Source organism: Schistocerca serialis, chromosome 5 (genome assembly GCF_023864345.2).
Source record: "Schistocerca serialis cubense isolate TAMUIC-IGC-003099 chromosome 5, iqSchSeri2.2, whole genome shotgun sequence".
NCBI classification, from domain to species: domain Eukaryota; kingdom Metazoa; phylum Arthropoda; class Insecta; order Orthoptera; family Acrididae; genus Schistocerca; species Schistocerca serialis.
Window position 1 is genome coordinate 648,569,851 of NC_064642.1, and position 26,213 is coordinate 648,596,063.

The 26,213-nt window shown below is 41.1% G+C and overlaps 1 protein-coding gene across 1 annotated transcript in view; it reads left to right on the top strand.

The window, feature by feature from the left end:
* Positions 1-26,213, top strand: part of LOC126480882 (general transcription factor IIE subunit 2) — a 70,160-nt gene that overhangs the window by 13,614 nt on the left and 30,333 nt on the right. The window contains exons 2-4 of the mRNA XM_050104273.1: positions 19,978-20,088; positions 23,397-23,559; positions 23,851-24,051. Of these exons, the coding sequence (XP_049960230.1) occupies positions 19,978-20,088; positions 23,397-23,559; positions 23,851-24,051 (475 nt within the window). The remainder of the gene's footprint in view (positions 1-19,977; positions 20,089-23,396; positions 23,560-23,850; positions 24,052-26,213) is intronic.

The window sequence follows — 26,213 nt, forward strand, 5'->3', positions numbered from 1 at the left end:
TATTTCAAGAAATTACATTACCGTTAATTCCCTGTTAAAATAAAAAAAACCAAAAGATTGAAACAAAATGTGACATTCAGTTTATAATTTTGATTTATAGAGGCTTGTAATTCTTTTTAATCAATTCCTTGCAAAATTTTCATGATTAATTATAAATTAAAACAGACACTTGGAAAAAAAAGGGGGGGGGGGGTAGCATAGACGAGTGTCAACCCAGGGTCCCCTGGACGGGAGTGTCGCTCGCTTGCCACTCGGCTACTCACTCACTTGACACAGTAGTGAAATCTTTCTGTATATAAAGAGCTGCCCAAACTTTAACAGGCAATATTTCAAAAATGTGGCCACATTGGCACCTACAATTTCAGGGTGTGATAGATGCCTACCCACACTATAAGCAGGCGAGGCAAAGTGGGAGCTCATAACTCGATGCACTTCCCGGAAGGTCCCCTCGTGAGGCAATCATCTCACCCCAAAGCTCAGCAGCCTCCCAGGTGGAAAGACAGGGTGAAAGTGCAATCCTTGTGATAAATGGTTCCCATTCTCCAGTGGACTGTTAATGGGTTCAGGACCCATGTGGAGGAAATGAAGCCCCTAGCACAGGAATGCCCAGTATGTATCTGTTTGCAGGAAACAAATTTAAAAGCGTCTGATGCCCCTGTCCTATGGGGCTATACCTATCACAAGGATGACCTGAGTGGCAAAAATGCCAAGGGAGGTGTTTCTGTGTTTGTAAATTGCGCACACCACTTTGCTTCTCTCCCCCGACTACTGACTTGCAAGGAGTTGCAGTTAAAATTCACTCATGTCAGAGGACCACAGTTTTTTTGCTGTATTGACCTCCTCCTGTTGCAGTACACTCTGAGGCTCTCACAGATCATCAGGAACAACTACCTTGCCCATTTCTCCTCTTAGGGGACTGTAGTGCTCAGCATGTCTTGTGGGGCACAACCTCCACTCGCCCTTGGGGCCTCATGACATCCCAAGAGCTCATTTCTTGCTGCAGCGGGTCATTCTTGGCCATTGACCCCTCTCTCTCTGCTCTCCAGCCCTTGCAGACTCTGTTCAATGGGAAGCCATTGATAACCTTCACTCCAGTGACCATTTCCCACTTCACATTCACTTACTGGATGGTTCACAACCTGAAGAGATGCCTCCAAAATGGATGGTCAGCAAGGCTAACTGGACGCTGTTCAGCCAGCTGGCTGTGTTCGAACATTGCAACAGCGTCCAAGGATGGGTGTACCACATTACACGAGTGATCCATCATGCCGCTGACTTATCTGTCCCCAAGTCTTCAGGTAATCTTAGGTGGTGATATGTACCTTGGTGGATGGATGAGTGCCGTTTGACAATCTGGGACAGGCATGCGGCTCTTTGACATTTTAAATGCTGACCAACAGCAGACAACTGTAGGGACTTTCTAGTCGTGAGGACCAAGGCTCAATGCATCTTGAGGGAAAGTAAGGAAAGGTCAAGGCAAGCGTTCCCGGACTCCATCAACTGTTCCGCTTCTTCTACAAAAGTGTGGGAAGGCATCCAGAGGATTTCCGGTAAACTGAGTCATTTACCAATAGCAGCAGTACTGAAACAGGGGTGTCTCGAGACAACTCCAGAGACATCGCTCAGATGTTGGTTGAGCATTTTTCTAAAACTACTCCCAATGCCAGCCAGGATCCAGTGTTCCATCGCTACCGTGTGACTGTAGAGAGGGGAAAATTGGACTTTTGATCCAACAGTTCTGATACTTACCACAACCCTTTCTCCATGGAGGAGTTGGAATCGGCTCTGTCTGAGATTCGTGGTACTTCACCTGGTCTTCACCAAATTCAGTACTGCATGCTTTGATATTTGCCAATAGCATCAAAGGAGATCCTTCTCGAATGCTTTAATCTCATGTGGCTGACAGGTAACTTCCCCAAGTCATGGGGAGAGCCACTTTTGGTGCCTGTCCTCAAGCCAGGAAAAGACCGAACATGTCCCGGTAGTTATCGGATTATCACCTTAATGAGCTGTGTAGAAAAGATCCTGGAGCGATTGGTTAACCGTTGTCTGTCAGAGACCAGGACACTCTTTAGCCACTCTCAGTGTGAATCCCAGAGATTTCGGTCCGCTGCCGACAACCTGCCTTTCTTCATACCGTCTTTTCTGTCTCAGAGGTGTTTTAGAAGAATATGTTATTTTTAAGTTTTATCGGTCTAGAGATAACAGAAGTGGAATTTTCAGTCGATATTTACGGTACACCCAGTAGTGGCACACTAGCTTTTGAAATTGTATGCCCAATGATTGTCGTGAAGATATTTAGAGTAATGTTCCTGAGACATTAGCTAATTAGTGAATGTTAAAAATGTGACAAAACCTGTAGCTGACTGTTATCTGTCTGTCTTCACAACAATTCATAGGTAATTGAAGAAAATTTAACACCAACATTAAACGGTGACCCAAATTCGAATGGAAACTTAACCAGAGAACATCTCTGAAAATTCATTTGACAGGTCTTTGCAGTAAATGTGATGGAAGGATCTCCACAGTAAATAATATTCAAAGAACTCTCCTCCTCTTTTGAAAATTAGGTGAGCATAAGGTCAAATCTGCTTTGTGTGATTCCTGGTAAGGGCATAAGGGTCTCAACTACTCCGCAGTGAAATATGTGCAGGCTATGGGCACTTTATTTTTTCATCTCCCAAGTTATATATGGGATGGATTAATGATTGTCCAATTTCACACTGAAGTGCCTTCACAAGAGAATGTTCCCAACAAAATTAAATTTGCAATACCATCTGCTTAGCACAAAATCTCTCACTTTGTATGTGGAAGTAAATATAGATTACGGAATCTCTATTGGAATTTACAGATTTGGAACTATTGTAAATTTGTCATTCAATAAGTGTGTTCTGCTATTGGAGACTTCAAAGAATTTTCTCTCTTTCTTTAAGTTATGTTTCCACTGTTCAGTGTTAATTCAATTTAATTGTTACATTTTATTACAAATCCGCACCACCATTTTTGCAAATAACATTTTTCTGTAAACATTCATGACCTTCAGTTGTGGTAATCTCACATACTAGTTAGGGCTGGGAAATATTCAAATTGTGGTACAGATGCAGTACGTACCACACAAATGTTATCATTTTTAAGTTCCAGGAATTCGTTTTATAGATTGTCGTGCACAGAGTCAGTAAATGTACTGGATAAGACTTTTGTCTATTTAAAGAGTCTGAATACGTGGTCTACTTGAAAAATTGCACCCTGCCGATAGTAAGTTGCCACAGTTTGAGATAGTCTTGCTCAGGATGGATTTCGATGAGGGCACCTCTAAATCATGTTACAGTCATTATACATAACTATTTATTCGGTACCTGTGCTTACCACATTACTTTTTTTTCTTCAAGGAAAATTGTAATAATTTGCTGTTTAAATTTAATTTTTGAGTGAAAGTGATTGAATACCTGATCATGTGGAACTTTGTGTTATTCATATTGAAATTGTTTGGCAGACTTTTAAGCCAGTCTAAAGTGATGCATGAGAGAGGCTAAGAAATATTTTGCAACACCAGTGATGAGAACCATTTAAAATACATATTGACTAGGTGTCATCAGAATGGATGAACGCATTAGCACATGAAGTAACCTCTCAAATACTAAAGACAAATATTAATTGTGGAATTAGTCTATATTTGGAAAGGAATGGATAATTGTTTGCCGGCCGAAGTGGCCGTGCGGTTAAAGGCGCTGCAGTCTGGAACCGCAAGACCGCTACGGTCGCAGGTTCGAATCCTGCCTCGGGCATGGATGTTTGTGATGTCCTTAGGTTAGTTAGGTTTAACTAGTTCTAAGTTCTAGGGGACTAATGACCTCAGCAGTTGAGTCCCATAGTACTCAGAGCCATTTGAACCATTTTGATAATTGTTTTTTAAATATGAACATCACATCAGCAAGAAATGTCATCATGCCAGGTGATCAGTTGATGTAAGAAGCTTACTCTTCTCTCTCATTTTCACACTTCTGTAAAGAGTATTCGCAAACCATGAACATAAGTGATGAGGCAATCAGATAAGCTGTAGCAGCTTGAAGCAGATATTGGCTTTGTTGTTTTTTAATCCGTAAGAAGATTTTGTTGCATGTGTGCAATGTATTGCATCTTCTCTGAAAGACTACTAAAAAACTTCAAATTAGAAGACACTTTTCTGTATATCCAGTTAGGTTGGGTGTTTCACTTTTGGTCACAATATTTTTCTGATTATTGTGGCCATTTTTCTCTACAAGTAAGCATACATTAAGACCATCACAGTGGGAGTTGACAGTGTGTGCTAGCTTTCTTTTATGTCTCAGACCAGTCATTAAAAATAACTTCAGCAATATGAATGAGGGGTTTCTGGTCCCCCATCAGACGCTTCCCCAGGTGGGGGATAGGGGAATGCTCACCAGATATGGTGGGTACCGGGGAAATAAAATACCCGGGGTGGACCAAAACCAGTGAAGAGGAAGCCAATGGCTCAGATGCCGGAAGAGAATGTTTTATAGCATTCCAACGGTAGACGAGGCAGAAGGAATCTTTGCAGGGCAGGCAAAGCTCAGAGCCCGGGAAAGGCAATCTGCCTAGGAAATGATAATCCAAAATGTTAGTCAGTGAGCTTGGAAGCTGTGAGATGGCAGCCCCATCGCCAAGCTTAACCTGCACAGTGCTCGTAACGCGGCCAAGGGATCCTATACCTACTGGCTCACATCAACGATTTGCCTCTTATAATGGATTCAACGGAAACGGACATAGGTTATGGAACAGGAATTCGCAAGATGGAAACAAGAAACACTGCTTTACATTTGAGACATGGAACGTTTGTAGTCTTAATAAACCAGCTGCAGCAGCGACTTTGATATCTGAAGAAAAAACGTACAAGACAGACGTAGCTCTACAGGAAGTTAGGTGGCTTGGAGAAGGGATACACACAGAGGATAATTCTGTCATTTTTTATGGGGGAGATGAAAAACATCGTGAATTTTGTACTGGTTTTGCTGTTAAGAACAGGATTGTTAATCAGGTTAAGGAATTCCATCTCCTGAACAAAAGAATGTCGTACATAACAATCAAACACCAGTGGTACAATATAACATTCATAAATGGCCATGCACCAAATATGGCCATGCACCAACTGAAGATTCAGTTGAGGATGAGAAACGTGGATACTATGAAGAATCAGAGAGAGTAGTCGAAAGTATTCTAACAAGAAATATGAGAATTATCCTAGGGACTTTAATGGAAATATAGGTAAAGAGGATATGGTCATCCCCACAATAGGAAAACATAGCAAGCACTTGACCACAAACGAAAATGGATTAAAAATGATCAATTTTGCGCTGTCAAAGAATATGAGAATTTGCTTGATGATGTTCCCTCACAAAGAAATACACAAAGGTACATGGTGCTCTCCAGGTGGCAAAACAGTAAATCAGATTGACCATGTTATGACAGATCAACATTTCACATCATTTGTAAGAGATGTCAGAATGTACAGAGGAGCTCAGGTAGATTGGTAGGAAAGATGAAAATCAAGATGATTTGGAATCAACAACCAAAAGCCACACCAAAAACTAATTTAGACATCATACGACTGAAGGAACTGTCTGTTAAAGAAACCTGTGCGATTGAAATAAATAACCGATTTACAGCATTGCAAGAAAATGAGGAGGTAAATTGTGACGAGAAGGCTTGGGAAAGAATAAAGACTGTAGTAACAGATGAAGCAGAAAAAATATCGGGCAGGAAAAACAAAACTAAGAAACAGAAATGGTTCAGTGAAAAGTGTCAGAGAGCAGTGGAAAAGAGGCAAGAAGCCACGATGATGTGACTGCATAATAAGGAGGGTGAGGACAGGAAAGAGACCTTCAAGGCGGGTAGAAGAGAAACAGCAAGAGTTCTATGAACAGAGAAAAGGAAGTATCTAACTGGAGTCCTAGAGTCTATAGAAGTGGAAAACAGGAATTGAAACTCAAAGAAGTTGTTTCAGTATACAAAGAAAAGTAAGAGAGGTTATCAAAGTGAAAACCTATTCATAAAAGATAAAAATCAAAATATCCTAACACAGCTGGAAGATATCATCGAAAGATGGAAAGAGTATTTCTCAGAAATGTTAAATTCCTCTGATCTGCAAATAACCTTCAATTAAGCAGTTTCTGAGAGTGACAGCATTAATGATGAAGAATGTAGAATCACAGAACAGGAAGTGATTCACATCATTCAAAAGCCAAAAAACAACAGGGCAGCAGGCAAGGACCAGATATCAGCAGAGATGTTAAAAGAAGGCAGAAGCAAACTACACAAAGAAATTTTCTAACCTTATCACAATGATATGGAAAACTGGATCACTGCCTGAAGATTGGAAAACTGCAATAATTTGTCCTACACACAAGAAAGGAAACACAATGGAATGTGGAAATTACAGAGGAATCAGTTTGCTGAACATAACATACAAAATCCTGTCAATGATCATTCTGGAAAAACTTAACCTCATGCAGAAAATATTATTCAAGATTACCCAGCTGGATTTCGAACAATCTGTTCCACAACTGATAATTTGTTTACTATACAACAGATCTTTGAGAAATACTGGGAATTCAACAAAAACATCCGCTGTCTCTTCATTGACTTCCAGTGAGCCTACGACAGCATCCACAGAAGTAGCCTCCACAACACGTTACGAGAATTTAGTATACCCAATAAAATCATTAGGATGATACAACTGTGCATGGATGGCTCCCAGGCAGCAGTGAAGTTCAGAGGATCCATATCCTCGGCCTTTCCAGTTAAAATAGGCTTATGACAAGGAGACACTCTTTTGTGTGTCCTCTTCAACCTTGCATTAGAAGAAGTGGTTTGGGAGAGTAATTTACATCTATACAATGGTCTCAGATTCGAACACAGTGAAGTAAAACTCCTGGCTTATGCAGATGATATAGTGTTGCTGAGTGAAACTGAAGAAGAACTGAAAGACTTGTACAGATCTCTCAAGCACAGTGCCAGCAAAATGGGGCTTTTGATTAACCAAGAGAAAACAGATTATATGGAAATAGGTTGAGTCATAAACCCAAATCCTTACTTTGAAATTGACCAACATTCTGAATTCAGAAAAGTTCTTCAGTTTAAATACCTTGGATCACATTTCAACAGTAAAAATATCATAAACCATAGAATAGCCCCAGGGTCAAGATGTCTGTACTCACTAAGCAACCCACTCAAAAGTAAAGCTTTTTCAATCACCACAAAGATGAAGATATACAACACTATCATCTGTCCCATAGTACTGTATGGTTCAGAAAGCTGGATGCTTACAAACAATGAAAGAGAAAAAGTGATAGAAAAGTAATGAGAAAAATCTGGGGACCTGTGTCGGATAATGGCGTGTGGAGAATTCGAAAGAACAATGAAATTTATCAGCTAATGAAGCAACCAACTACCATCCAGAAATTAAAAAGTAGGAGTCTGCAATGGGCTGGACATGTGGCTAGAATGGAAAATAGAATATAAAAAAAGCATTTGAAGGAACTCTCCAGGCAACAAGACTGTTGGGCCGATCTCATACAAGGTGTAAAGATGACATTGAGAAGGACATTGCAGCATTAGGAATTTCTGCAGGGTGGAGAGAGACTACAAGAGATAGAAGGCGGTAGATAGTTGATGCAGTGCGTGGTCTACAGGGCCTGTGATCACTGAGGAGAAGAAGAAGAAGAAGAATATATCACCCTCATTACACCAGTAGAAGTAATGTTCCCCATAAAATCTTTAAAATGAAAAAAAAGTCTAGTGATTTTAATACAATGCCAACAAAGTTAATGAAAGAGTGTGCACCTGAGTTTAGTAACATATTGAGTTATTTGTGACATTTGTGCGAGGATTTTAAAAAAAGGGGATCAAGTTGTTATAGTAGGTGAAGCAGGGAACAGTGTGGCTAACAACAGAAGTTACAGCATTAGGGATGACCTGGTTGAGATAGGACTAGCAAATAAACACACAATTGTGAGTTTTGTGGAGGTCGTGCAGCACCATGACGAGACTTGGGTTCACACTGTTGTGAACCATGTGAACACTGAGTTGAGCAGGATACTGCTGACTGAAATGAAATCTCATAAGTTTAAGTGCAGCACTGTTGCTAGAAGTGGGAAATGAGGATATGTAAACATGGCCTACACCTGAGTAGGAGAGAGAAAGATAGATTGGTTTATTTTTTGCAGAAAATATACAGGGGGACACCATCACAGAAAGCAAAATCCCTGTGGTTACTGATGTCAAGAGAGGTGCCATTTTAAGGTGTCATTTTATGTTCGAATCGGGATTCAGGCACCCAGTTTTGAAAGAAGTTGAAATAACAGGAGAGTCCCAAAAAAGGCTTAATAATACACAGAAAAGTTTAGTGTTAAATTATTTCACCAGAATGTTAGAGGATTGGTTAATAAGGTAGAAGAGCTTCCTGTCTGTTTGGAGAATTTAGAGAGCTCTGGAAAGATAGACATCCTGTGCCTATCTAAGCACCACATAACCATAGGGTTAAATAAATTACATATAAAATAACACAGTCTATAGTATCTCACTCATGCACAACTAATATGGGAAGAGGTTGAGTTGCTACATGATTCAAGGCTGAGCATAAATTCAGAGACATTGAGACAAGTGGATTTTGTAATGATCAGCACATACAAGTTGTGCTTGTGAATTAATGCCAAAAAATTGTTAACCTTCAGGTATAATTGTATATACACACTTTGCATTTTGAACTGTTTATGAGGAATTTGGATTCCTTACTGTGCTGTCTGCCAGACAGCAGCAAGCAGTTAATAGTCTGGTGAATTCAATATAGATTTTCTAAAGGACTTTGATAGGGAAAATGATCTGGAAACAAATTTTGGATCCTACAATTTGATCTCAGTAATTAACTTCCCAAGTGGATAAAGACAGTATGATGTTAATTGATAATGTTTTTTCTGGTGGAGCTCAAAACAAGAAAGTAACTGTACATCCAATAAAAAATACTCTCTCTGATCATGATACACAGTTAGCTGGGCTGTATAAGATAGTGCCATACAGTACTGATACTCCTCAGTGGAAGTCAGTCAGAATAATTAATGACTTCAGACCTAATGCTTTTAAGAATAGTTTACAATCGAGATGACCTGGTATGAAATTTATCACAAAGCAATTCTTGCATAAAATTTATTTTCTTCTATTATAAATTTGTATAATTATTTGAAAACAGCTTTCTGTATAAGCTAATCAGAAAGGACTTTAAACAGCCTTGTAAAACACCATGGACCACTAGAGGGATTAAGGTATTTTGTGAAAGAAAAAGGGAAATCTGTTGTCAAGAATAAGTAGAGATCCTGCAGTATTTGCACACTACAAAAACTACACAAAATTACTAAGAAAAGTTATAAAATCAAGGAACATGCATATAATATCAGAAATCAGTAATTCTGATAACAGACTTGTCGTATTTTCTTTAGCCACTCTTATGTCACCTCATTGTATCAAGGAGAGGATGTTGGTTAGTGCCTGGTATCCTCGTTCTAGAACACAAACTGCATACAGTTAATAACTGGGTTCTTTATTCATAAAGAAAGAGCTATGTTCAAGTTTCCATGTGCTGTGGTACAAGCTCTCTTCTGTATAGACCACATAGCCTCAATGCTGTTGAAGTAGAAGTTCCCTATATTTGATATAAGGCTACTACGTTGTGTCTGTTTCTGTGCTAGAGGCTAAGTCTGCAGCGCTGTCTCAGTAACAGGCTGGAACTCCACGGCATCCAGGCTCAAACTAACTGGTGTAACAGGTTCAAACTAAATGGCTAAAGCCGGCCCTCCAGTCCGTGGTGGTGATCCTAAATACTGGCAACTGAGAGGGTGTTGGTGGCGCGTTTCCAGCGAGTCTTGTTGTTGGCCTCTATTGGTTCTCTCGTAATCTCTATTCTATATGGTTTGCTGGTACCAGCGTATGCCAGCACATTCCTTCCCCCCCTGAAATGCTGCGCTATTGTCGCATAATGAGGCTACGAACAACAACGGGGAGGGAGGCCGGAAGCTGGATGTTGGGATGGGCCAGGAGCCGTTACTTTGGAACTGTATAGGAAGGTGTACTGCCATCCATACCCTGCCATCTGGCTTGCAAGGCAACAGAAACATCCTCTGGAAAGCTGCTGTCGGGGCACAAGTCCAGGCATGAGGGCGTGTGCTTGGGCAATGACGGTGACAGCCGTTGTGGGTCCAGGTCCATGGGGTCAGCAAGCAGGGACGGTGGGGTGAGGGTGCATTGTCCATCCACTCCTCCTGGGGTGCCCTGGTGGCACCAGTGGGTGGCTGCGAAGGCCATGTGGTCCCATGAAGCTGTGAATCTTGGGAAAGAAAAGCAGCAGAATCACGGGGCAAAGGACATGCGCGAATTTGGCTCTGGTGGCGGTACTGTGAACCATTGGGACCTTCAGTAAGGTCCATATATGAGCCAATGTGTTCCTGGATTACACCTCTTTCCCAGTGCCCATGGTTGGCATAAATCCTGAAAAGAACAAGATCGCGCAGCACAAAGTGATACTTGTGGACCATTGGCGGCACTGGATGCTGCAGTGGGTGTAGCAAGTGTAGTAGCGACTGATGGCGGCAGCAATGTAGAAATTCTGCCCGTGATGGTCCGTCTCATGGGTGGTGTGGTAGAAGCCATAGGCACCGCAAGTGGGGAGTTAGTAAAAGAGTCTACCGTTATGAGCCAACAACTGTTCCAATATGGTCTTGCAAAGTCTTTGTGCACCAATTACCATGGCAAATGAGTCTTAAGCCAAGCTGCAAATGTCTGTGGTGGAGCAAATTGGTTCTCCGCACATGTGTGACACTGTGACGTCATCCGTTCAATGTAGGCGTCCGTGCACTGCCAAGTACAGTGCCAGCGTGCTAGCTGTTTAGTGCAAACAATCCCTCAATGTCGTTGATGGAGCAATTCCAACACATCCTTTTGCAACACTTTGGGAATAAGCACATGGGATTCTCCACTGTCATTTTGAACTAGAAGCACACCCTGTTGAACTGAAAGGCTTTGGCGATGTGCAAAATATCGGCGCACAGCTGAGCTCTGGATACTGTTCAATGAGCAAGGCCAAGACATGTGAATATAGTTCAACAAAATCTTGAGATCTGGGTCTGCTTCCGAAACCTGTGGTATTTTTCTGTAGTGCAAGGGAAAATATTTCAGCAATTCAAAGTCCTGTGCGTCGATTTGGCAACAAGATGCAGCAGATGCATTAAAATCAGAGTCTGGGCCAATCCAAAGGCAAAATAGGGTGTCTGCATTGCCATGCTTTGCTGTAGGTCTGTACACAATTTCATAATGATACTGCGAAAGCAGCGAAGCCTAGCATTGCAATTTTTGAGCAGTGTGTGTAGGAACCTTCTTTGACGGACGAAACAAGGACCACAAAGGCTTGTGATCTGTCACAATATAGAACTTGTGACCATACAAATAGTGATGGAATTTCGTCACACAATACACAATAGCAAGAGCTTCTTTTTCAGTTCGAGAGTAATTTCACTGAGTTAACAACTTTGAGGCAAAAGCAATAGGTCTGTCTTGTGCACCAATTCTGTGTGAAAGCACAATGCCAGGTCCTAAGAAGAAGTGTCGACTTGCAAAACTACTGGCTTGGCAGTGTCAAAATGCAGTAAACATCTGTCACTAAGAAAAGCATTTTTGAGTTTCTGAAATGCATCTTGACAGTCTTTAGCCCACATGAAAAGTATATTTTTGCGATGCAAGCAATGCAATGGAGCCACAATCTGAGTGGCACTCGGTATGAATCGGATGTAATATGAGGGTGAGTCAAATGAAAACCTTAAATTTGTAATAACAGATCGAAATTTCGCGCCGTTATCCTCTAAGTTGGTAAGTGTGCTACAAACAGCGTGCAGAATGGCCTGTAGGTGTGACTTGCACCAGGGAAGAACGGCATTCTGTTATCCACCTTTTGCATAGCGAAGGTGTGATACCTATTGGAATTCATCAACGAATGAAGGTTCAGTATGGTGATGCATGTTTGTCACAGCAGCAAGTCTATGAATGGAGTAGGAAGTTCGCAAATGGTGTGACTTCAGTGGAAGATGCCCCTCGTCCAGGTCAGGCACAATGAGTTGTGACTCCGCAGAACATTGCAGCAGTTGAAACCATAGTGAAGGAAAACCGACTAGTGACACTGAATGACATTGCAGCAGGTTTACAGATTAGTCATGGGTCAGCACACCACATTGTGCATGATGTGCTCCAGTTTCACAAAGTTTCTGCAAGATGGGTGTCACGGCAGCTGACTCCTGAAACGAGAGAACAATGTGTTGATGCTTGTCAAAAACTTTTTCGGCACTTTGAACGAGAAGGTGATGGCTTCCTTGCAAGAATCGTTACTGGGGATGAAACCTGGGTTCACTTCCACCAACCAGAAATGCAGAGAGCGAGCAAGGAATGGCGCCATTCCTCATCACCAAAACCAAAGAAGTTTCGAACAGCACCATCGGCAGGGAAGGTTATGCTGACTCTCTTTTGGGATGAAAAAGGCATCATTTTGGAGCATTACATGCCTAGAGAGACGACTGTCACCAGTGAATCATACACAGATCGAAAAAATCATCTGTGGCCTGCAAGCAAATCAAAGCGACGTGGGTTGCTGACAGCAGGTGTCCTTTTGCAACATGACAATGCAAGGCCCTACACTGCCCGTACAACAGTTGCAACAATCGCAGACCTGCATTTTGAGTGTCTTCCTCATCCACCATACTCACCAGACCTTGCCCCAAGTGATTTCCATATATTTGGACCACTCAAAGATGCAATGGGAGGAAAGAAGTTTCGTTCTGATGTAGAGGTATGTCACGCGGTGCATGAGTGGTTGTGTGGACTACCAAAAGAATTTTTTTCTAAGGGAATTTTTGCACTTTGTAAGCGCTGGAGGACTTTCATTGAGTGTGGGGGAGATTATGTTGAAAAGTGATACAGCTTTGCACAATTTTGGTAAACATTTTTGGAAAGCAGTGATCAATTAATTGTTATATTTTGACTAAAGTTCAGTCTTGATCACATGTTTTAGTGATATAGATAACCGGTTTCGGTTCTTTCTACAAAACCATCATCAGACCCATGGCTCCCGTAGGATGGTAGGCGGAGCTCTCCTCGCTGCTCCGCCTGGTTTTGTAGAAAGAACCGAAACCGGTTATCTATATCATTAAAACATGTGATCAAGACTGAACTTTAGTCAAAATATGATACAGCTTTGTACCACTTCTGCATGATAAATAATATTTAAAAAAATATTTAAGGTTTTCATTTGACTCACCCTCGTAAGTCATCTCGCTTAGTACTGACTGCAGTTCAGACACATTGCGAGGAACAGGCAGGTCACAGATTGCAAGCAAATGAGATTGGAGGGGGTGCACACCCTGACTAAAGTCACACTTTTCGAGACGACACTCGAGTACTGCTTCTGACAAACACTTGAAACAGAGCACGCAAATTGGCAATGTGTTCCTCTAGTGACAAAAATATTGTCAAGGTAGTTTGAACAAAATGGTACTTTGTGGACAGCTGTTCCAAGCAACATTGAAAAATGGCGGGTGATGGGCAGTCTTGTCATTTATGGTGAGCAAAACATCTAGAGCAAGATTTCACCAAGTTCACAGTCTGTTTACAAGTTGACATGACTGTCCACGTGGCTGTGTACTCGTTTCCTGTTGTGGCTGAATGGGGAGGTCGCTAGCAAGGGGCGATTCGACCTGACATATCAGGGCCTGGTCAAACTTATCAGCTGCTAAGGCACCCAAACCATATTGCTCTAAGATTTGCAACATGTGAGGAAGTGAAGGATCAGAGTACTTTAGGATCTGTTCCCATATTCTGCTATCGGGGACATTGAATGTTATAGCATCTCGAAGCATGAGGTCACTGTAAAAGTTGCCGCAACTACACCTAAATTTACATTTCCTAGTGACGCCCGTTAATTCTGTATACCACTGATGGTACATCATTACTGGCTTTTCTTGCAAGTGAAAAACTGGTATCTGGCTGCAGCTACTTGAACTTGCTGATCATAGTACTTAGTTAATGCAGCAATTACTTCATCATAACTGAGTTTGTCAGGAGACATGGTTGGGAACAGTTTATGTATTAAACTGAACACTGGGGACCCCACAATCAAAAGAAAGTATTGTAACTTCACAGTACATTGAACTGGTCAGTGAGCTTGGAACAGTGTCAGGTATTCGTGCCACTACCCTTCCGTGTCATTAAATTGCTGGTCTGCGGCACTTTTTGTGTGTGTCAGTTGGTCTGTTGTGCGGCCGCTATTGCTTGTGCTGCCAGAAGTTGTACCGTCGTCAGCAAGGCAGCAGTTTGTTGGTTCTGAAAAGTTTGTGTTAGATCCATTACATTGGCCATCTGCGGCTGAGGCGCAGGGGCAGGATAGCCATGGTTTACATATGGTTTACATAGCAAAAAACAAGCAAGCAAAGCATCTGAAAAGAGAAATTTGATTAGTTCTGCGGCTCCATTCCTGGAGTACATGCAAGAACATAACAACAAATTAGCAATACATGAATACGTGCACCCCTGCACTCTGAAACACAAGAGAAGCAAGCAAGCTCTTCGTCACTCCAATCTTCTCATCACACAGTTGTATTCTCTGTAGCTGCTCTCATTGTCTCTGTAGAGATGTACCATGGAAAACAAGGAGAGGATGTTGGTTGGTGGCCAGTATCTTCGTCCTGTAGCACAAACTGCATGCAATTAATAACTGGATTCTTTATTCATAAACAAATAGCTGCTTAGCTTTAAGTTTCCATGTGCTGTGGTACAAGCTATCTCCTGTATAGTCCACGTAGCCTTAATGCCGTTGAAGTAGAAGTCCGCTTTGTTCACTATAAGGTTTCTATGTGCTGCCTGTCTCTGTGTTAGAGGCTAAGTCTGCAGCTCCGTTTCAATGACATGCTAAAACTCCACTGCATACAGACTCAAACTAACTGGGGCAACAGGGTTGAAGTAACTAGCTAAAACTGGCCCTTTGGTCCTCAGCAGCGATCCTAAATACTGGCAGCTGAGAGGGTGTTGGTGGCATGTTTCCAGCGATTCTTGTCGTTGGCCTCTGTTGATTCTCTTGTAACCTCTATGCCATGTGGTGTGCTGGTGCCTGTGTACACCAGCACAAGACTTATGGTTATATGGAATGTAGTGAAACAAAAGACTGGACAACCAGCCAAAGAACAGGATGACATCACCACTGAATTAAATGGAAGGGCTGTAAATTATGAGTCACAGGTAGCAAATGTGTTTGATAATTATTTCTTAAATATGGTAGAAAATACGGAGACCAACAGTTCAATAGAAAAATCACAGAAGTATGTTAAAAAAGCAACTCATAAAATTCAGTCATATGAGTGTATCACTGACTTCTCCCCCTGGAATTAAGAAAATTAAATATTCTCTCAAAAATAAAAGCTCATCTGGATTTGATGGTGTTTCCAACAGAGTACTAAAGATTTGAATCGTATAAAAAGCTCTGTCTTATCTAAACTTTTTAATAAATAAGTAACTCAAGGCATTTATCCACAGAGATTGAAACTACTGCAACCTACATCCTTCAGAATCTGCTTACTGGATTCATCTCCTGGTCTCCCATGGTGTCTCAAAATGTGTCCTACCAAACGATCCTTTCTGCTAGTCAGTTTGCACCACGTATTTCTTTTCTCCCCAGTTCTGTTCAGTACCTCCTCATTAAATATGTGATCTACCCATCTGATCTTCTGCATTCTTCTGTAGTACCACCTTTCAAAAGCTTCTGTAGCACCACCTTTCAAAAGCTTCTATTCTATACTAGTCTGTTTACCATCCATGTTTGACTTCCATACACGGCTACAATGCATAGAAATATTTTCAGAAAAGGCTTCCTAACACCTAAATTGATTTCAGTGTTAATAAATTACTTTTCTGCTGAAATATTTTTCTTGCCATTGCCGGTCTACAATTTATATCCTCTCTATTTTGACCATCATCAGTTATTTTGCTGCCCAAAAAACAAATGTCTTCTACTACTTTAAATGTCTTGTTTCCTAATCTAATGCCCCCAGCATCACTGAATTTAATTCGACCGCATTCCATTATCCTTGTTTCGCTTCCGTTGATGTATATCTTTTATTTCATCTTCTTAACTTTTAATTCCCACTCCAAATTTTTCTTTGGTCATGGGATAGGCTACAGCCCTGTCTCTCTTCCTTCTCAGTTGAGGCTTCCATTTCATGCACATAACCACTATCTCTGGCTGCTGCAGGCAGAATGCAACTCTCATAGTGAATGAAAGTGTAATCTGGAGTTGAGTGGAGTGGAGGGGAGGAGGGGGGGGGGGGGGGGGAGAGATTCCAGCGTATGGGCGAGGAGGGAGAAGAGAACTATCTGACAGCGTATGCAGCATTGGGAGGCTGTTGGTGAGGGAGGGGTTGGAGGTGTGGGGGGGGATAGGGAGCAGAAAAGGAGAAGAATAGAGAAGGGCAAAAGATCAGTGAGTGTGCTGCTAGAGAGCAGTGCACAATAAGGGTGAGGGGACATGAAATGGGATGAGATGATAGGACAGAGGGGGTGGAACTTGTTGGATGGGCTGTGTGGGTACAGCCTGCAATAATTTTGGGAGCAGAGAATGTGTTGTAATTAAAACTCCCATCTTTGCAGCCCAGAAAAGCTGGTGGTGCAGGGGAGGATCCAGATGGCCTAGGTTGTGAAGCAGCCATTGAAATCACACACATTATATTCATCTTCATGTTATGCCATAAGGTGGTCCACTTGGCTTTCGGTCACAGTTTGTGGCCATTCACCCTGGTGGACATTAATTGGTAGTAATACCAGTATAAAAATCTATACAGTGATTGCAGCAGAGTTGGTACATGACATGGCTGCTTTCACAGGTGGGATAAGCCTGTGACTGGACTGGAATAGGAAGTGCTGGGTGGGTGAATTGGACAGGTCTTACACTCAGGTTTCCAGATAGATGTGATTCCTGTTGCGAGAGGTGGGGTTGGGAGTGGCATAGGGATAGACTAGGATGTGGAGGTTGGAACACTGTTTTAGGGGGTTGGGGAGGATCTTAGGCAGGACATGCCTTGTATCAAGGCATGATGATAGATGATTGAAGCTGTGATGAACTATGTGGTCTAGTTCTTTCAGTCTTGGGTGGTACTGGGTAATAATGGGAGTGCTCCTTTGTAACTTGCTCTTGGGGGGTTGGTGGAAAGATTAGTGGTGTGTGGGGATATTGCACAGGAAGTCTATTTGAGGAAAAGGGCTGTGCCTGTCTGTGAAGTTTTTTGTGAGACCCTCAGCATACTGGACAAACCAGTTCTTGTCACTCTTAGAAACACCATCTCTGGGTGGCCAGGCTATATTGGGGGGGGGGGGGGGGTCTTTGTAGTGTGAAAGGGGTGGCAACTGTCATAAAGCAGGTACTGTTTGTGGCTGGTAGGTTTAATGTGGACGGTGGTGTGGGTGGAGCCATCAGAGAGAGGTGGTCAATGTCCAGGAAGATGACACACTGGGCTGAGGGGGTTAAGTGAATGGGAGGACCAAGTTAAGTGTTGATGTTTTTGAAAGAATGAGGATAGGGTACCTTGGACCTGAGTCAAGATTGTGAAGAAGTCATCAATAAACCCGAACCAGATGAGGACTGTGGGGTTGTAGCCTCCCAAAACCCCAAATCCCTGGCCTGTTTCAGGTTTAGAGATAATATCTTCTTTATACAGACTCACAGTCAATAAACTCTGTCCTCATTCCTTCACAACCTCAACACCTTCTCTCCCATCTGCTCTATTGATCACCTGTCTCTGATGGCTCCATCCACACATACAGAGAGCACACCCAGAAATCATATTAAAAGCCAAGAAACAAAGTCATATGACCAGCTGTGTGATAATTGATCCTCTAATCTTTGAATTAGTATTTTGATAAGGGCTGCAACAGTATATCTCCCATTTATACTGAATGACATGTAGGCATGTCCGAAGGATAGTGGAAGATTCAGGTGCAAGCCCTGCCCAGACCATCCACCGAGCACTTCCCAGTCCAGTCCTGTCACAGGCTTATCCTACCCCATCAGAAGCCGGGCCACCTTGAAACCAGCCATGTCTTGTACTAGCTCTGCTGCAATCATTGCACAGCTTTTTGTATTGGCATGACTCCCAACCAGCTGTCTACCTGGATGAATGACCACCACCAAACCGTGGCCAAGAACCAAGTGGACCACTCGGTGGCACAACATGCAAACTGAACATAACATGCTTGATTACAGTGCTGCTTCACAACCCAGGCTATCTTGATTTTCCCCTCCACCACCAGTTTTTCTGAACTGCACTGATGGAAGTTCTCCTTACAATACATTCTCTGCTCCCAATATTATCCCAGCCTTAACCTATGTAACCTACTGCCCCACACCATCCACCCATGTCCTTCTATCCCTCCCTCTTCCATGTCTCATTCCAGATTGCTGATTTCATTCAATGTGAGAGTTGTATTCTGTCCAGTGACTGGAGATAACAGTCATGTGTGCATGAGGTGTCCTTGCTTGTGTGAATATCAGTTTCTTTTCTTTTCTGAAGAAGGCCTTGGCCGAAAGCTAAATGTATAACAGACTTTTCATTATATCTGTCTGCAATTCAGCATGTCATCTTTACAGTGAATAGCAGTTGATCCATTTCAAAATATTGTTGATACATATGTTGGTGTGGCTGATTGTTTTCTATGTTTAATTAAGTAATTACATGTTGATTCTGGTGTTAGCACCATTTTATATGCAGTTATTAATTTCCATGCAGTTATCATTATTTGTACAGGTTTCCCCTGATTGAACTTCAAAAAATATTATGCGTAAAGTAGGGGCCTTGTCACTCACAATTCTGGTGTACAATTACTTGCTGAAAGTATATCTGAATTTCATATACAGCTATTGGCTTAATGTTTGTTCTTCACATCAATAAACATTTGTGCTGACATTCCACAAATCTTCAGCTGCGCAACCAAGTTAACCATTATAGATGTGTACTATGACAGTCAGCAACTTCTTGTTGGCCTCACTCACCTCTTTGGTGCAGCCTCTCAACTCCTTCATCAGGCTCATTGACAGCTCTGCCTCCAGCAGCCTGTGGGAGTCTCTGTCTCTGACATCCCAGCCAGTCACATCTGGTATATACGTAATATCAAAGTGTGATGGCCATGAAAGCCTGTGTGTAAATGTAAGATGTCAGAAGTGGTGTACAGATGGAGATGACTGGGTTATCTCACGTGGTTTGTGCAGTAATGTCATCATTGGTCCATTTAGTTCAGCCATGAATAGTTCTGTGTTCTGAACCTGCTGACAGATTATATTGTTGAGCCAACAAAGATTTTTTTTTTTATAAACAGGATATATATCTTAGGCAATTTTTCTTGTAAATCTTGTATATTGTCAATGAATAATTTGTTTAGAGATTCAGATTTACCCTTTCTACACCATCTACATTGACTTGAAGAATGGATCTGTGGTTTTCCACTGATTAACTGTGAAAAGTGGTTTTGCTTAAACTTTGCACTCGCTTTCATGCCATTCAGCATGAATGGATAATGTACTGTTGCAGCAGGTATCAGAATAGTAATCCAAAGATTTGAGGTTCAGTTGTCACTTGGCTGGGCGTAGGACTTTGTTTCATGGCCCTTAACATGATTTCTGGCTGTGCTCCATGTATATGAAAAGTTTTAAGCAGCATTAATGTGCACAGATTCCATATTGATACATAGCTTTCTCAGTAGCTGGTGCACAGGCTAGCTGAAGATGACAGTATACCATCTCACCATCATTATCCCTAAGTAATGCTATCAGTTTACATACCATCCTACCACATATGATTTACAGTCTTGTGTTGTGTGCAATAGTAATATCAAGAAGATTAATTTCTTTTTCAGGGTTGAGAAGAAAAAGAAAGATGAAAATTCTTCAGCACCCAGAGATGACTCTAAAAAGAAAGCAAAAGTACCATCTAATGTCTCAGCAGCACCAAAGCTGGATGTTGTCAAGTAAGTGTTTTTTACTTTTGGATATTATGAGACAGGTTTTTTCTTTAGATATTCTGAGGAGTATCATATAAACGGAATTATCTGTGTTAATATTGTTCTTATCACAAAGTACTGAATTTGTAAGATGGTAGACTGTTTCAGTTGATGCACAGAGACTTTTGTTTTTATACTATTTAAACAACATTTTTTATTTCTTCCATGTTATTAGTTGATTGTAGAAAAAAATTTGTTTCAAACTTAGGAGCTGGAAGAAGGTAGACAGTTCCTGCTAGGTTAGGTGGGAAATCAGTAGGAACTACAGACCTCATTTGGCCTGACAATATCAATAGATTTTAGAGTGTGTAGATACACAGAGCATATAACCGTATCATCGTTATGTAGAGTAGTGGATAAAGAGAAACAACAAATTGGAAGAATTAATAAAAATTATAAAGCAGCTTATTTCTTCAAACATGTGTATCATTGTTATGTAGAGTAGTGGATAAAGAGAAACAACAAATTGGAAGAATTAATAAAAATTATAAAGCAGCTTATTTCTTCAAACATGTGGGAAATCTTAAAAATTCCTCATTAGGAACAGGTTCTGCACTTTGGAGGTGTCATACAGAATCAAAAGCCCCCATTTTCACCAGTATTTTACAAAAAGTATGTGATAAGTTCAAGACATTCTTGTGGGTCCCTGTGTGCTTTGCCTTATACATATGTCAGCTAGTTGGCATAGAAATCCGACTTCAACAATCAAAATGCTTCATAATACATTAAAGGAAATTGTTATAGATTCTCCATATTATGTGCTAACTTTGACCGTAAACTAGCAAATACTATACAGGTTCTATCTTATGTAACTTCTTTCTGAAAAGATGTATATGTAATTGGATAGGCTTTTAATTAAAGCATCAGGTAACTCATTAGGATAAAAACAAAGATCACTAACAGGGAGAAGCAGATACTTTTTTGCAGTATTAAGCTTTCCAGTTAATCATTTGTCATACCGAAATATTGAGCTTCAGATATATATATGAAATCACTAAATAAATTTCTGGGCAGTAGTCTTGTATTTAGGACATTTAATAATACCTCCTTCTGAGATTAGCTTCCTTTGATGATATATTCCCATATGTAGATTTATTACAGGGTAATTGATGTCCATATTTCATCAGCTTGTTTAGGAACTGCCAAATTCTGTTAGTCAGCGGTATATTCTTCTTTCACAGGTTTGGAAGCTAACTTGGATATGCTTTTGTACTGAATGTGTCCCTTCACATTTTCATTTCACTGTCACATTGGACGCAGTTGACCTAGGGGTGCTTAGGAGTGTGGAAATCTCATGTACAGATGTATGACACAAATGACACCCAATCACCTGACCACATTTGAAGTCCATGAGTTCCTTGGAATGCCCCAGTCTGCTCTCTTGCGATGTCTAATGACTACTGAGGTTGCTGATACGGAATACCTTCTGTTGTGATCATTGCAGTGACACATGTGGGCATCTAGCACTGTGGCAAGATGTTTTGTCAGTGCATATGTCAGTGACCTAACAAACAATTGACTTCAGTGGTACACCCCCCTTGTGTGTCTTTTGTAGACCATGTAGACTGAGTGGCACTGGTGCCTGTGTTTCAAATGCTTGATGATCTTGTGTGGTTACCCAGAGAAGTCCAGGAGTGGTTATGTCAGTAGATGTTGGATCCCTGTTAATATTATTGACTTGCTACTGATTCCTTCATTTACAGACCACATTATACTTCAACTAGAACTGAATTATTTAGGCAGACAACATTTGAAGAATTGCATGGCCTTACACCCAAGACAGTTTTATAATGTTACAGAACATACAGACCCTTTCTGCACAATATTTCAATAAATTGCCTAGTAGTCTCATGAAACAATTTCTCCTGTAAGTTCTTTCTTTTTTACATCCTAATTCGCTACCTGCAGACCATTCTGAGTGCCATCTTCCTCCACAGGTAAAATGTGCTGACACCCTTTCTAGAAACGAAACAGATTTATCTGTATTGTGCCCTTTCTGCCTATTACTTTTCTTCAACACGCCTAAAGTTACTATTGTATTGTTGGATCTGACATGGAAATACAGCACATGTGCAAACACAGTTATGAATCATGGCACATTTGATTACTGCTTTCCCACTGGTCTTGTAATCAGACTGTCTTCTCAGTCATTGTTACCAACTATTTGCTTTGCTCCTTCATGCAATGCTTCTGTAATGTAATAATGCCTGTTACTTCTCACTGTGAGGCTTCTTAATGCAGACTGTTTTAGAAATATGAACTACTTGTACTACTTCCATACCAAAGGCTAAGGAAAAGAAATTGTCTGGAAACTACAGGCATTTTGTTCCTATTTAGAGTTTTGTTCCAACTTTAGGGTGACTTTCCTTTTGCAAGATATTTGGGATGAAATTGAAGGACATCATGGAAAGCAGTGCGGGTAATCTATCATCTTTCGGATGTTGATCCGAATTGTGTATGCTTTTGATTGTCTTCCCCAGAAATGTACTGTGGAGTCATCACTGGTTAGTTAGTTCAATGTTTTTTGTTAGTTTGGTATGAAGACCACGTACTCTTGAGTATTTTTAAAATTTAGAACACTGGATAACATTGCATGCTTTTAAAAAAAAAAAAGTATGAGTGAGAGAAAAAGCTGCTCATTTCTTTACTTGCAATATTCCATTAATAGTTTCTGACTGAGAATTTGAACTGGACATCTGCCGTATGGGAGAAATTCTCCTTAGCATTCTCCAAATTTCTGTTCTTAGAGTGAGTTTTTAAACCTGTTGTAAATAATGTGGAAGAAAATTTTGTAACTTTAGCATGAAAGTGTTGTTCCTTTATGACTATTTGTATTGGCTTCTTTTTTTAACTATTGAATGGATTATTCCTGACATCTAGCACTCCAGAATTTTCTCCATGACCCACATTTGAATGAAATGGTGGTGGAGATTCATAATTGCATATTTTCTTAAATATTATCTTAACACTCTTTATCTTTCTTTTTTTTTCAAATGTGACTGTGTGTAACTCTGTTGTCTAGGTTGTTTCTAATTCTAATTGTATGGACAGCTGTCATTTATGTTAGAAATAGTGGTCATATGAACCTTACCTCAGTTTATACATTATTTAGATACAGAAATGTGTGTAGCTTTTGACATCAATTGTCAAACACATAAAGCTGGTTTTCATATGAGATGTATGTCCACTTTATTTCATATAGTAAGATTTTGAAACCAGTAATCATTAATAGCAGTGCTGTGATAGTTCTCATACTTTCTGCATTACTCCAACAGTTATAAAACCATGACTGGAAGTTCTCAGTACAAATTTGGCGTACTGGCAAAAATTGTCAGGCACATGAAATCCAGACATCAGGAAGGTGATGATCACCCATTAACTCTTGATGAAATTTTAGATGAGACAAACCAGCTAGATGTTGGGTCAAAAGTGAAACAGGTCAGTCTAATATTCTCAGCCTTCATTTTCTTGTTAAATTGATTATAATATGATTGTTGCAAATACATAGCTTTAAATTTAAATTGTTGTGGAGTTAGAGTGATTGTCACATTTTTTTTTCTTTAAGTGTACTCACAACAAGTTAACAGTGGTAACTGACTCTAAACGACCACTGTTTTACCATATAGTAAAGTAGCTTCTGTTCATTGCACTGACATCTACATAATGATTTTTTCCCCCTTGTGTGTTTTTTTTTTTGGTTTTCTTAATTAAATTTTTGTTCAGTTATAGTGGTTGCTCTCGGAGGCTCTTATTAGCAATCCGAAAATTGAAGTCACAGAGGAGGGGAAGTTTATTTTTAAGCCACCATATAAAATTAAAGACAAGAAAAGTTTATTAAGGCTGCTGAGAAATAATGATCTCAAAGGTCTTGGAGGAATTTTACTGGAAGATGTACAAGAGTCCCTACCACACTGTGACAAAGCTTTAAAGGTATGTTCTATAATACAGTAATCTTTCTTGGATGCAAACAAGAGTATAATATTGTGCTTCTGTTGTAAATCATGTAGTAACTATATATTCAAGTATATTACAAAAACGAGTCAGATAGTGACTTGTTTGCTATATTTTCTTTACTACCAGCCACATTTAGCAATGTTGTCAGTCTTTTTTCTTGTAGTTCCACGTAAAACAGAATACATCCTATTTACAATTCAGGGGTGTCAACAAGTGCCTGAGGAATAAATGAAATTATTTTATTTACAAGTTCTTCCACCAAGGCAAGTGACAGAACACAAAGGAAATTTCATTGGCATAGAGTAATACACAAAAAATAGAAATAGATCACACTTGTGTTTTGGTGTACTGCAAACAGTGGCACCAGTTGGACACTATAGCTGGTTGCTCAAAGTTTGAAGTTTACAGACAGGCCAAAACTCTGCAGAAAGTAAAGTATGATGAGAAAGGCAGTCAAAAAAGAGAAAAGGATTGGCATTTCGTCACCTTCTAGAGATAAGTTGTAGATATTTGTCAATGCTATGAGTACTACTTAAGCCATCGTCTCATGAACGAGGAGCTTGTGTTATCACAGTGTGGAACTCCAGGTTCCACTACATTGTGGAGCATGGAGTGAAGAATCTGGCATGTCAGATTTTTGCCACATGGAGAGAAACCTGGTTAGTAAGATGTGGCATCAGTTTTACGTTACAGGCAGAATTTAGGAGACACAATGTTGTATGGAGCTATATTACGTATTAGGTGATTTTTAAAATTGTGTATATAAACTATCACAGCACTGGCACACTGAGGATCTCTTGAAAATGTGCCATTTTAGGTATGATTAGTTGTATTAAAATGACAGTGTCGTCCTAACCGCCGTCTGCTTCACGTCTGCTGTGCAGCGAGCTACCTTAATTTAAGTATTAACTGTATTTTTCTTACTTATCACTTCTTCTTCCGTGTGTTTTTGCTTTTAGGAAGCTTTAATTGTCAAGTGCTATTAATAGTGTTCCATAAAGTTCGTGTTTGTTTTGAATACAGTCAGAGAGAGTCCCTTTAGTCAGCCATAGTGCCAGTAGTGCTAGAGTTTGTTTTCAATACAGTCCAGAGACAGGTAGTGCTATTTTCATTGTTTTCTACGAGAAGTGTCTAGCAACCACAGTTTAGTCAACTATCAGCCGCCTTTAGTGAATTAGCAGTCTAGTTAAAAGTTGATTAACTCTCTACAGTAAATTGATTTCTTAGGATGGATAGGATGTGTGACTGCTGTGTACAGATGCAGGAGGAGGTGGCCACTGTTCGTGAACAGCTGAACGTGTTGATGGCCGCGGTCAGCCGTCTTCAGGCTGCTGCCTCGGAATGTAGCGGCAGTGGGGAGTCTGGTGCGTCGCATGGTACACCCCAGGTGTTACATGCTTCACCCACTGTCCCTGCTGTCGAGACATCTTCGCGGGTACCGGGCGCGGTTGGGCCACCCTCTCCCCAAGGGGAGTGGCGGGTTCAGCAGTGTTCGCGGCGCACGAGGCGGAGGGTAAAAGTGGAGGCTGGCCGTGTGGCATCGCCCACTTTGCCTGCGAGTGGACATGTGGCTGCTCCTTCAGCAAGGTCCGAGCAGGCACACGGGGGGAGGGGTTTATTAGTTATTGGGAGCTCCAACATTAGGCGGGTGATGGAGCCCCTTAGGGAAATAGCGGAAAGGTCGGGGAATAAGGCCAGTGTTCACTCTGTCTGCTTGCCGGGGGGTCTCATCCGAGATGTGGAGGAGGCCTTACCGGCGGCGATAGAGAGAATTGGGTGCACCCGACTGTAAATTGTTGCTCATGTCGGCACCAATGACTCCTGCCGTCTGGGTTCAGAGGTCATCCTCAGTTCGTACAGGCGGTTGGCGGAATTGGTGAAGGCGGAAAGCCTCGCTCGCGGGGTGGAATCAGAGCTAACTATTTGTAGTATCGTTCCCAGAACCGATCGCGGTCCTCTGGTTTGGAGCCGATTGGAAGGCTTAAACCAGAGAGGCTCAGACGATTCTGCGGAGATCTGGGGTGCAAATTTCTCGACCTCCACTATCGGGTGGAGAAATGTAGGGTCCCCCTGAATAGGCAGGCGTGCACTACACGCCAGACGCGGCTACAAGGGTAGTGGAGTACGTGTGGAGTGCA